Source organism: Oikopleura dioica, chromosome PAR, assembly GCF_907165135.1.
Source record: "Oikopleura dioica chromosome PAR, OKI2018_I68_1.0, whole genome shotgun sequence".
Taxonomy (NCBI): Eukaryota; Metazoa; Chordata; class Appendicularia; order Copelata; family Oikopleuridae; genus Oikopleura; species Oikopleura dioica.
Window position 1 is genome coordinate 4,891,292 of NC_137293.1, and position 12,862 is coordinate 4,904,153.

Here is a 12,862-nt window from a genome sequence, read left to right on the forward strand (position 1 = left end):
GAAAATCCTCAGCAGTTTCCAAAAAATGATGCGTTTTTAAAAAATGATTTTGTGTATCGGGCGAAATCAATATTTACAAAAATAATAATTATTCTATTTACAAAAGACAATTTTAATTTTTAACCAAAAAGCCGCTAGAATTTTTGAAAAAAGATTTTTTTGACTCAAAAAATATAAAATTTTTTTAAAATTTTGACTCGAAAAACAGGTCGAGAAATATTTTGACTCGAAAAACCGACAAAAGGATACTGCATAAATTTGGACATTTTGAAAATATGTCGTTAATGTCAAAAAATCTAGCTTTTTTATCGAAAAAATTCGGCTTTTTGGCGAAAAAATTGTTGTGCAATTTAAACATTTAGAAAAAAAAGAAACTCAGTAGAAGCTCGAATTACTGGTTTCCAAGGCTAGTAATTTGCCCATCAACGCATTGGTTGTTGAGCGAGAGGAATGGCTTTCGTAGTGGGTAGTTGCCACAGCATTGGTCAGATCTAAAAGAAGGGTTAAAAAGGGGCTGGGGGAGACGGAGTCGTACGGTCCAGTGATGACTCGGGAAGCGGCGGGAGTTGGCTTCTCGCATTTTTCGTCGTAGATTCCATTTTCCATCAGCTTCCAGTTCGAGGGGGAGAATTCCGCGAAGTTTTGAGCTTTCATGGATCAAAATTTGGAACAAAAGGGTTTCAAATCATGAGCATAGGGATTGATAAAGTGAATCAAAAAACGCCCTTATCGTTGTTGACACCCTTAAAAATCGAGAAACATCAAAATAAAGCCGCACTCAACCAGCGGCTATCTGATGTTTACCGAAAAAGGAAAGCCGCGAGTGGCTTACGTTTCAAAAATAATATCAAGTCGGATTTTCGACTTTTTCGTCAGAAATTTTTTCTTTGTTTTTGATCCCTTAGCAAAGTTATCAGCAAAAGCTTTGTCGCACTCGCAGAGGTCTCGTTTGCAGTCGCCGTTGTTGGTCTCTTTCTTGTTCATTTTGTTCGTGCATTCGACTTCCATCGTTCCGTTGTTTCGCGTGAGTTTTGCCTTGTACTTGGTGGTGTGCGGGTTGCAGGTCTCTTCGGAGTAGTCGAGTTTGATGCAAGTGTGGCATTTGGAAAGCGCCTGGCAGCTAGAATCGAGAGCGTCGAGGGGAGTTCCGTAGCCGTTCAATTTGTCTTCAGCTCGGGCCCAGCAGTAGCAGCCGTATTCGTTGATGCGCTCAATGAATCGCTTCGGTCGGAGCTTCTCGCCGTTTTCGTCGAACATTGTGTCGAAGTTCACCTTTGCCAAAATCATCGTCATTCGCTGAGATCGTCGCTTGGTGCGCTCGATTCCGTCGCCGTCGGAGAGACTCATGATTTCTTGAGCCCAGGAGAGGTTTTCGGGAGTTCGCTCGAGGCAGAATCCCTCGAAATCGAGCTCATTTGGGCCGCAAGCTGAAAAAAATTTTTAATAAAAAAATTATTTTTTTATTTCAAAATTCTAAATAAAAATATTTTTTTCACTAACTTAAAAAAAATATTAATTTTTATTCGAAAATCAATCAAATTTTTAATTCAAATTTTGTCAGAAATTTTTTTTCTATCTTTTTATTCAAATTTATGTTAAAATAATATAATTAATAAAAACCATAATTTTACTTACAGGTTTCGTCTTGGGCAAGGGCAAAAGCAGCGATAGTAGCAAACAATCTCATTTTTTCTGTCTTCTTCGTTTTTTTTGACTGCGAAAAAGCGCTAACGATGAAATTCAAACTTTTTTCAAAAAGTGGCAAAAGACGAATTCGTACTTTCTTTCTTGCTTGTATCGGAGATGATTGACGATGACGCGCTTGGTCGTTTTTTATATACGCGGCCGCTAGCGGACAAATGGCGCTGGTGAGCAGCGAGTTTTCACGAGCGCCGCGGTGGATCGAACGCGCGCTCAGACGTACCACCACCGCGAGATCAAAAACCGGCGACAGGGGGATTAAACTTGTTCGAGGGAGACTACCGGTTGGGGAATGACGACCAAGGTCATCTTTTGCTGTAATATTTTCGAGTCAAGTAACGTAGAGGACATTCAAGGGCGGAAGCCAATAAGAGTCGCACTTTTCGAGTATTTTTTTTCCTTAGTTAACAAAGTGATACGGTATCATTGATACCCTTAATTTTCAATCGAAAAGTTGGACTTCGATAAAGCTTGTTTATTGGTTAGAGCTTCAAATTTAGAGAATTTATTACAGATTTATAGCAGAATTTCAACTACCGGGTCGATCTAACAGCTTTTTTTCGAATATTAAGGGTGTCAGCATTGTATTTTAACTGTCGAAAATCATTTAAAGTTGAATTTTCGGCCTGTTTTTGATAAGTAGGGCCGAACGAATATCGCTTCAACCTTTTTGATGTTAGAAAAACAGTTAAAATCGGCGATGGAACATGATTTGCCACCTTTACCGCGGTTTTACGACCATCAGCGGCCAGACGTGCCCGCCAAGACGTTTTGAAGACCAATCATTAGAACGATAAGGCCAGACCTAAACGTCAAAAACACGTCGTTCGGGCTGAAATTTTTTATGCAGATGCGAAGAAGCTGAACCTAAAAGGGGATAGGAGGGGCTTTTTATTGACTTTCAAAATTTTTGAAGATTCATAAGAAATATTTTATTTAGAAACTGTTCTCAGAAAAATGAGAAAATGTCGCATCTTGAAGCAAATCAAGCTTCATTTCGTGGAGAAGCTTCTTTAGCGGCAACTCTGCGCTGTCTTTTTGATCCAAGATGATTTTCTTGAGACTCTTCTTGTTTTGGTTTTCCTCAAATTCTTGGGGTGCCATGTAGCCATGAGCATATATGAAGTCTTCGTCGTCGTTGAAACTCTTCATTGTCGACCAATCTTAGTGAATTTATTAGTAGAGAGTTACAGCGACTTTCCGCGATAACGAAAATTTTTATCAAGATCTGATTGGCCGAGAAAAAATTTTTGAAACGAGCCAATCAGGCGAGAGAAAGAAATTCTTCGTTATCGAGGTAAAAAGTTGTAGAAAAAATATTTTGACTCAAAAAAGAATAAAGTAAAAAAATCCTTACAAACCTAAATTATCCCTTGCAAAGCAAAATGAAAAAAGCAAAATATGAGAAACTCTCATTTTTCGAAAAAAAAGGAAATGATTTTCTCACTCTATCTATTTGAGTGGTGAATGAGTTGGATCAAATCAAATTGAACCGATTTGTATTTTGCTCAATTTGAATTTTGACGCGCGCAGATTGCCAAAAGCCCCTTATTTCGAAGAAACCGTATGTCCTCGCAGTTCGTAATAGGGAGGGTCTTATCGTTTTTTTCGTAGTACGGATAAAAGTTTCGGCAAACGCGACCGAAATGAAAGTCACTTGGGAAGGCATAAATGTGATAAATATTTCGGCAGCCTGCCGAAATATTAATACAAATTTCACTCATTTTTCTGGCAAAACATTTCGGCACGAGCCGAAACAAAAATCAGAATTAAGGTGGTAGAAACAGCTTTTTTGAAAAAAGCCGATTTTTGAACAGCGCCCAAGCTCACCCAACCTTAGATTTTTAAATTCTCTCTTCGATTTAAGTTAGATCTATCTTAGATCTAAGAGCATCTGTTTTTAAAATTATTTTTTGTTTCGCCAGTTTAGCGCTAGAGAGCGAAACATCAACCCATCTCCTCCAAAGTCCCGATTTTTGCCCATTTTCAAACACAATTATCTCGAGTCATGTGATGAACCGAGAATTTAAAATTTCATTTTTAGATAGTTCAACCCTTTTTCTAGGAGCATCTATGATTGAAATTGCGTAATCATGAAAAATGATAATGTTGCGAGGCCGATTGAAATTTGGGTCTCAAATTTTCAAAATTTTGAGTTTTAAACACCATTTTTTTGTGATACCCTTAAGTTATGGTCCTACCAAAATTATTCAAGATGATCATGTGATCCAAGCAAATCTATCCTTTTCGCATTTATCCCCTTATAAAACGATTTTAACTGTCCCTAAATTTCGAAAAACTCAAATTTGCGCCAAAATTTCAATTTTAAAGGCAATTTTAAAAGCGTTCCAACAAAGTTAGAATAAAGTTTTTGATAAAAATTATATTCTTCATGCATTGCGTTATCAAAATCTTTAAAAAAATTTTTAAAATTCCTTCTTTGGCAAAAGCTGTTTCTACCCCCTTAACCGCCTTCAAAGCAAAAAAGTTTCGGCAGGCTTTTTCATTCTCATCCTGATGCGCGCTGGTATGCACGTCCAATGAATGTTCATTACCAAAATCTAGAGTTCTTCTCTTCTCGCATATTTAGAACTTCTGAATCAGAAGAGTTTTTTTCTAGCGCTTCACTCTTCATTCTGCAAAAATAGATGCATTCGAGGATGATTATGCCCCGATTAGAAAAGCAAAGAAAAAGTTGAGGCTCCCCCAAAGATATATTTTCGATATAAAAAATTAAAAGCGTAGTATTGGCTTAAATAAATGTTAGGGTTAGGGGGCACCTGCAAAATGACGGAATAAATTACCCGAGGGGGATAGGCTAGGGTTAGTTAGGGTTACCAAAGGTAACCCTAAGTAACCCTAGACTAGACCCCGGCATCTTAGGACCGAGGGGCGGAGCCCCGAGGTAAGGGACAATTAGATTTGATAATTTTTTAGAAAACATATTATTGAAATATCTAGCTTAATGATTTAAAAATAAAGGAAAATCGAGTGCAGGAAATCTCCCTTTTTGATAAGCAATTTTTGCTTATCCGACCTTAATCCTTCTTGAACCAATTTTCTTCAAATCGATGTTATGCAATGTTTTTCATTTGCCGAAATATTTTTACTAGAAACGAACTAAAGAGTGAAAAAAGTTTCGGCAGCTTGCCGAAATGTTTTTGCAAAAAAAGAGTGAAAAAGTGAAGAAAGTTTCGGCTATTGCCGAAATATTTATCAGAAAATGACCTCACAATATTTCGGCAATCTGCCGAAACATTTATCCCTACTACCGTTTTTTTTAGTTTTATCAGTGATTGGAACCGGCAATTGCGTCAAGGATTGGCGCCAGTTTTTGTCTCTTCTGCCTGTCAAGAACCCGGATCTCCACCGTCGTGGTAAGAAGATTATGATCGAATCGTTTATGCAAAAGTCTCCGAAAGGAGATGATAGTCCATGTTGATGATGCTCTTTTTTTTTGGAGTCGGATCTGTCGAAAGTCGGAAAAAATTTTGAACTCTTCAGTTTTCGAGCTCCATCCTTTATCGAAAGACTGTTTTATGAACTAGAAATATTATATTATATTATATTAACAGCTGATGGCCTAAGTCATCCTCTTAGCTGCCGAATGTATTGCCTTGTTCAAGCTTTTAGCCACGTGGCCTTACACTTTAAAGAAATAAAAATCTATTTTTTTGAATGAAAATTTCTGACTCAGAGAAGAATTATTGAAATCGCAAATGAGGTGAATCTTTACATCAAATTTATTCTTCAAAAATCATAAAATATGATTCATGAAATAACAATTCTCGATGCAAATTTTTTTTTGCCTCTTTGTTTTTAATAAGTGCACGTTTTTCGCGTTCTTCGAAAACTTTCTTCTAAATTTTTTGCTTTCGAAATTCCGAAGCTTTCTTGTTTTTCGATGAAGCAAGATGAAATTACAAGAATTTAAGAATTTTAGGCATTTTACGACGATTTCGCATGGATTTGTGTTGATTTCGCTAATGAGCAGTTTGGAGGAGGATTATTACGAGGAGATAAACAAGCTCATTACAAGCTAATTGACGATTTGACGAGTTTAAAGGTAGCTTCGTGAAAAGAGACGTAATCACGTTGAGAGGAGGAGAGATTAAAGAGAAGTGATTGGATAGCACTTCCGATCTGAGGGTGGAGATTTGTGTAAGGAAACCTTTCCAGAAGAAATATTTTCGTTAGAGGGTCTAAACGGCTTATCGCTTTTTAGAAACATCAAACGAGATTGCGCAAAAAAAGCTGAAGGAAAAGATGAGTCGAGAAAAAATTTAGGTATTTCCCATTTTAACCGGCAAAAAAACTTCGACGAATTTTGCGTAGGCGGCTTTTTAGCTGCTCATCGGCCGGTTAGCCAAATCAAGGCTTTTGATTGGTTGAAAATTTCCACGCAAAATTTGTCTTAATTTTTTTGTCGGTTAAAGAGGGAAATACCTAAATTTCTAGTCGACTCATCTTTTTTTCAGTTTTTTTTGGGGACCCCTCAAAGCGAAGGATTCTAGTGAACTCTTTCTCATTATTTGCTTATTCGAAAATTCCCCTAAGCTGTCATTTCAGACGCTAAAAACGAGCGACGAGTACAGTCGACTCTGGCAATTACGAGTAGCAGAATTACGAGTATTTTGACAAAAACCCGCCAATTTTGAAAACAAGGGATCATCGACCGAAAATAATTTTTTTCGAAAAAATTGAGAATGCTTGATTTTAATCATTAACCCGCTAACAGGGTGGTCGATTTTGCCTACGCTTTTGCCTGTCTGTGATTGAGTGAAAACATGGATCCGGGCATGCGATTGGCTACTCATTTCCACGCGTGGCCGTGAGACGGCCACGCGCCTGTTACCGGGTTAAATCGTTGGCTTAAGAGTCTCCGGCTCTTCAGATGGTTTTAAAGCAGCTTCAACAGATTGAAAATTTGCATTATTTTTTTTATGAAAGTCTCTGAATATTATTTTAATTTTTCGTTGACAAAAAACTTTCCAAAGGGGTACGGTGGTAGCTTAGAGCCTTAGCTCTCTCCTGAAAAAAATTAAGGGTTTCCCTCAGCTTAAATCCCTGAAAAAGCTTGATCCTATCAACCTGATCTTTAACGGCCTGTATATCATTGAGGAGGTAGAACTAGATTTTTTGAACAACCGTGATTTTCGGGATCATCATAAGGGAAGCGTTTGTAGTCGAGTGTTAAATTCGAGTTCCAATTAAATTAAGGGTGTAAATAAGATAGCTTCGGAGAAATACTAGCTCCAAGGAGGCCCATTTTCGCAATTCTTGATGGGGGGTCCTTAAAAATGAAATCGAGAGAAAATCGAGCCAAATTTTCCAACTCGGAGAATTACGAGTATTTCACGAAATTCCCGACAAAAAAAGGCTCGTAATTGCCAGAGTCGACTCGTTTGCCCTTGTCTTGAGCTCCTCGTCGAGTTAGGGGATCAATATTCGGGACTAAACTCATCAATTGGCGCAGATGCCAACTTGATGGATGGAGGCGCGAAGCGAGAAGAAGAAGAACTGGCGGTTTTTTCTCCTGGGCGCGGCCGATTCGACCGCAGCGTCGCGACCTCCGAGCTTCTAAAATTTCCACCATTTTTTTGCGAAATGGTCAATTTTTGCTGAATTCGATTTGATGATTGATCGAATGCTTGTTATTCTTTGAAGAAGGGGAGAAATGAAAATACTAGAACGAAAAGATACGAGGATCGAAAATGAGACACCAAAGGAGTGAGCAAAAAAGGAAGCGACAACAAAGAAGCGAATAAGAAAGTATTGTCCACCAGAGGAGTGATTCTGATGGATTGGTTTTGAAACAGCAATCTTATTGGCTCCAAAAATCATTTTTGCTCCTTTGGTGTCTCGTCGTATCTTAATTGTTCCTATTCTTGGTTTGTCCCGAATCGGGACACCCGACAATGTTTTTTTGACAGTTAATAGTGAAATATGGCTTTCAAATTATTTTATCTTGTATATTAATTTTAAGCGTTTTTATCTTATATACCAGGTAATGCTCATATTAGAAGCTAATCAACGAAACGAAGTATCAAAAATAGATGATCAATTATAATCTTGATATCTTATGGTTTTTTTTCAAAATTTTTTGTTACTAGAAAATCTCCTTGGTTTTTTCTTGGTAGAAATACTGACTTGATTTGTCATTTTTCTCAACAATACTGATGCAGCAACAGTGATGCAAATTTCAATTCAGAGAAGGTTAATTGGTTTTTCCAAGATTTTGTCATTATATGTCGAAATAACAGTTTCAGCTCACATTTTTCAATCTGCGGTTCAGAATTTCAGAGCTAATGGCAAAGATAACAACCCTCAACTCAAAGATAATTACGCTAACCAAAGAGGAAGGAATTCCATCCGCGGTCGATTCTTCAGAATTTTACAGGCAAAATGTTCCTCATTTTACAATTGGAATTTCATTTCCCGAGTCATCATAGTGAACCAAATTCTTGACTTTTTCATTTTCGGAAACGTGTGATTCTAGAGTTTTCTTCTAGAGGTTTCTTGAAGGTTTCGGCTCGTCAAACCCTGAGTCAGAGGCTCTGACTCAGAGCCTGGAAAACCTTGAATGGAAAGCCGCGTAGCGGCTTTTTTTTTTAAACAAAGCCGCGAAGCGGCTTCGCCAAAATAACCAAAAAAAAAGGAATGTTGATTTTGGCGAAGCCGCTTCGCGGCTTTATTTTCGAAAAAGCCGCTACGCGGCTTTTCATTCAGAATCTTCAAGGCCCTGAGTCAGGTTTTAAGCCAAAGTCATGTTTCTTGATCAGAAGGAGGAGCATCAGAGGGCTCTTGAGCTTCAGAGGATGATCAATTAGGATAGGATGTCAGCAGGAGATAAGAAAACGTCGTCTCCCGCGGAGAAGAAGTGCAATAAATCGCCGCCGCGGTCGGCATAAAATCGGCCTCGACATAAAGTGGATAAATTGTGCTGCAATTGCAGCAGCTTCTGGGACGCATTGATTTACAATCACACGCAGAATAGAAAAAGAATAGATGACTGAAAGCAGGGTTGAGTATACAAGAAAACAATTGGGAATTGGAGAATTGTAGAATAAAGATGTTGTAAAAAACCTTTGTATTCAAGATTTATGATCTTTCATTCGGTTAGCAAAAGACTGAAATTAAAGGTTTTCTTGATTGATTTTTGAGTTTGTCATTTTGAGTGTAATTATTAATAATTAGGGAGGGGACACAAAAAAATGAACTTTCTCAGCAAACGTCGTAGAGGCTTTATTTTTGGTGACAAGATGGAATCAGCCCTAGAAAAATTTTTGACACAAAATTTTTTTTTGAAATTTTTTCAGGTCACGTGGGAAAGCACTAAGTGTATGCTAAAATCGCCGAATGAAGATCGATTTTTTTTATTCCTGCATATGTGATAGAGAATTCAATTCTGAATCTGATGGTACCAAAATCTTTTTGGAATGGACCTCCTAAAGATCCATAATGACCATTTATATGCCAAATTACGTAATAATTTTGAAAAATGAGTCATCAACAATGACGTCATGCTTATTTTAAAAGTAAGTTTTTACACCTAAAACCAGCAAAATGTAGTCTAAGGAGTCAAAAACAGTACTTATATGTCTTTCAATACTTATGTCTTACAGCATAATCCTATATTTTACAGTAATTTACAGATCCAGAATCAAATTCTCTATCACATATCCGAGAATAAAAAAAATCCGTCTTCATTCGACGATTTTGGCATTTTTGGCACTTACAATGGCGATTTTCATCACGTGACAATTAAAATTGAAATTTTTTTTTTCAAGAATTTTTTTTGGTTGACCATAAAAAATCTTTTACCAAAAATTTTTTATCATTGCTCCTACGAGTAAAAAGTCCATTTTTTGTATCCCCACCCTATTAATAATTGTTATGATAGTAATAACGATAATTAACGTCGTCGACCGAATTCTGAATAGCAATAATACTCGTTAGTAATCGACTTTAGTAATAAACCAAAATTATATAAATTTAAAATAGCAATCAGTTTTATGGTTCCTTCTATGATAAAAATAGAAGTCCTTCTAAGGAAGAAGATTGATTGTATCATCATTTGCTCCAAAGCTCAAATTCATTGATTCCTTGATTTATTGCTCAGAACCCCTTGGAAAAAATCGGGACCCGGGGGCGCCCTTGAGCCGAAAAAGTAATCAACCCCGGGGCGAGAGAGAGCGTGGCGGTTTTTCCTAAGCTTATCTTGTTGTGTTTTTTTTTGGTTTCTTTTTTAATTTTTCCAAATAACGAACTTGATTTTCGAAAGAAAATGAGATTTTTTCTAAACTTCTTTTTGCTTGGATTTCCAACCGCGGAAGGAAAGAATGATAAGAGATCGAAAAAGGAAGAAAAAGTGATGAGCCCGAAGATTCTTCAAAATCCAATTGATCACATCGGCAACAGAGGCGATACAAGTAAGAAGCTCATTTGAATTTATGCATGGGGAAGTGGAGAAGTAATCGTTTACCCGGGGTTAAATTCCAGGTTCAATTCTAGGCAACCCCAGCTCACGACGGCTAGCGCAATTACGAGGAAAATGACCGCACAAGTCACCTTTCTCACAATTAGTCTTTTTTACCTCCAAGCTCAATTCGTATTTTTTGCAAGAACTTGACGTTTTTACCAGAGGCGTTAGATAAGGGAAGACAAAGAAAGCTATTTTCGAAAGAATTTTCTCCTAGAAAACCCTGTTTAGACCCTGACTCAGGTTTTCTACACAGGAACAAGAGCCTAGTAAGGACCCTGTCGTCTTTTTGAAAAAATAAAATAAGGGTGTCACTGTGCTAAGAAATCCTGATTTTCTTTGCCTAGTCATTTCTAACCAGCTCAATAAATTCAAGCGCTAGCCCAGTAGAGCCCCCAAAACTGGACTTGGAGAGTCGGTGTCAAAAAGCTCACGGATAAATTGACACGTGGCTCGCTCTCCTCAAGTACTTCTGTCACGAAAACAGCTATGAAAATTTTCTCAGAAAACTTTTTTTTTTCTTTTCGGCTCTCCTCAGCTTGATTCGCTTGAATGCAGCGAGTGGTGGTTCATTGAAATGCCGAAAAAACGTGCGAAGCATCATTTTTTCCACTGATAAGAAAATTTAAACAAATCCGTCCTGATTGGGATTGGGCGTTGCCACTTTTTTGGTACTCGAAAGTTCCCGGCTCTGATGGATAACTCCAAGTTATCAAGATCAACTTCTCTCAACTCGGAAAAGTACTGTAACTCGACAAATTCCAAAATTCCAGAGGGGGAAGAGCACCGCCCTAGAAAACGCGGAGGAGCTTGGTCGCTCTTTTCAAGATATGATTTGTTTCTTGTTCGTTGTCAACAGCGCATGCTAATTTGAGCGACGATTCTAGCGCACGGGGGAGCTTTTCTACGAGCAAATATTACTACTCATCAGGGCGGAAGGAGAAATTCTTGGAGAAAGGGGATATGGGCAAAGTTAAAAAAAATTGCCTTATTTTTGCTGAGCTGAGCTAAATGAAACTTTATCTGAGCTGAGCTGATCTGGGCTATTTTGGAGGTCATTGAGTGGAGCTGAGCTGAGCTAAGTGATGATTGTCTGAGCTAGGTGAGCAGAACAGACCTTGTTCGAAAATATTTGAGCTGAGCTGAGCTGAGTGAAAATTGAAAGTGAGTGAAAGTCGCCCAGCTTAGCTCAGCTCAGCTCAGCTCAATCAGCTCAGCTCACTCAGCTCAGCAAATCTGTTGCAAATCTGGATATGATAAGAAATTCTCTGAAAAAAATCTCTCTGAAAATCGCTTTTTAAGAATGTCACCCTACTTTGACATTGATCAAATGGTAATCTCAATGCAAAAATTTATGTTTTAGCGAAAAATATTTAACGATTTTGGTCTCAAGAACTTTATCTTCTTTTTTTTGTACTAAACACACGTTGAAATTTCTCGAAGTCAGCAAATGCGGGTCCAAGTGCGCTTCGTAGCGCCTGAGTACTATTATTAAAGCTGGCCATAATCGTTTGACTTTCTTCCGATAAAGGTACGTACTGCTCCGGCCGCCAAGTTGCATTTCAAATTGGATTTTGATCGCTGGCTGGAACTGGTGGATCGTCAGTTCCGACCCTAATCGCTCTTTAATTCCCCTTCGCTCTGCAAAAAAGTACTTCAGTAAAACCGGAATTCTATTCGAAAAAGAAAGGCTGAAAAAGCTTCGATCAGGGCTCGAAAACCTGTGTGAAAACCTGTCTCAGGAAGGGTAGGTCAATCAAAGTTGCCCAAAAATCGTTTTTTCGAGTAGAAAACAAGTTTTACTGAGTCAGAGAGCCTGAGTCAGGGTGCTTAGAAGGCATTTGATACCTTTCTGACCCTAAGTCAGGCAACGTGAGTCAGTTTAACATGTTTTTTACACGAAAAAAAAAATACTTTTTTGGCAAATTTGATTGAATTTCCCCCGACAGTGTTTTTTTCGCCCTGCAGACCGACTATTGATTTCTGTATTTTTTTTTCTATTTTTGCTTAAAGGGCCCCCATATGGTCCCCATTTAGACCCCCGGCTCGAACAAAGAGACTGCTCAAGATTAATTTCAGTTAAATGAGCGATTAATTGCCGCGTCTGTAATGGCCCGAGACTTGTGATTTTGAATTTCGCGGTGGATCAAATCAACACCCTTGACCCAAAATCGGGTAAATCACGGTTCACACGCACAGACCAGCAAATTTTTAGCAGCAAGCGAAAAAGTTAATACAATTTGACAAGGAGGAAGTTCGAAACGTGGATTACACCAGTTTCTTTTCAAAACGAAAAATTCTCAAAATAAACTTGGCAACCTGCGTAGAAGACCTGACTCAGGGTCCTGGAAGAGCTCAGGCAAAAAGCCGCGTAGCGGCTTTTTCAAAAATGAAGCCGCGTAGCGGCTTCACCAAAATAACCATCAAAAGTTTGATGGTTATTTTTAGTTCAAAGGTTTGATTCAAAACCTTGTTAACCTGAGTCAGGTTAGCTGACCTTTTCAGAACCCTGACTCAGGTTTTTACGCAGGTTTTTGTCGCCAGGGCAGAACGAGTTTTTCGGTGAACTCAGGATCAAGTACAGTAAAGATCAATCATGTCCTCCTTCTTTTTATGAAAATAAATAATTACCATAATTGAATAATAAATAAAGCAAACGAATCTCAGACGGCTGTTTAA

The 12,862-nt window shown here is 38.1% G+C and overlaps 1 protein-coding gene across 1 annotated transcript; it reads right to left on the bottom strand.

Moving 5' to 3' along the window:
* Positions 1–188: 188 nt before the first annotated feature.
* Positions 189–1,786, bottom strand: LOC145704227 (uncharacterized). The gene is made up of 4 exons (XM_081781671.1): positions 1,636–1,786; positions 904–1,427; positions 536–645; positions 189–491 (listed from the first exon to the last, which is right to left on the bottom strand). The coding sequence occupies exons 1-4, from the start codon at positions 1,685–1,687 to the stop codon at positions 392–394; spliced, it is 786 nt and encodes a 261-aa protein (XP_081637797.1). The 5' UTR covers positions 1,688–1,786; the 3' UTR covers positions 189–391.
* Between the last annotated feature and the right edge of the window lie 11,076 nt (positions 1,787–12,862).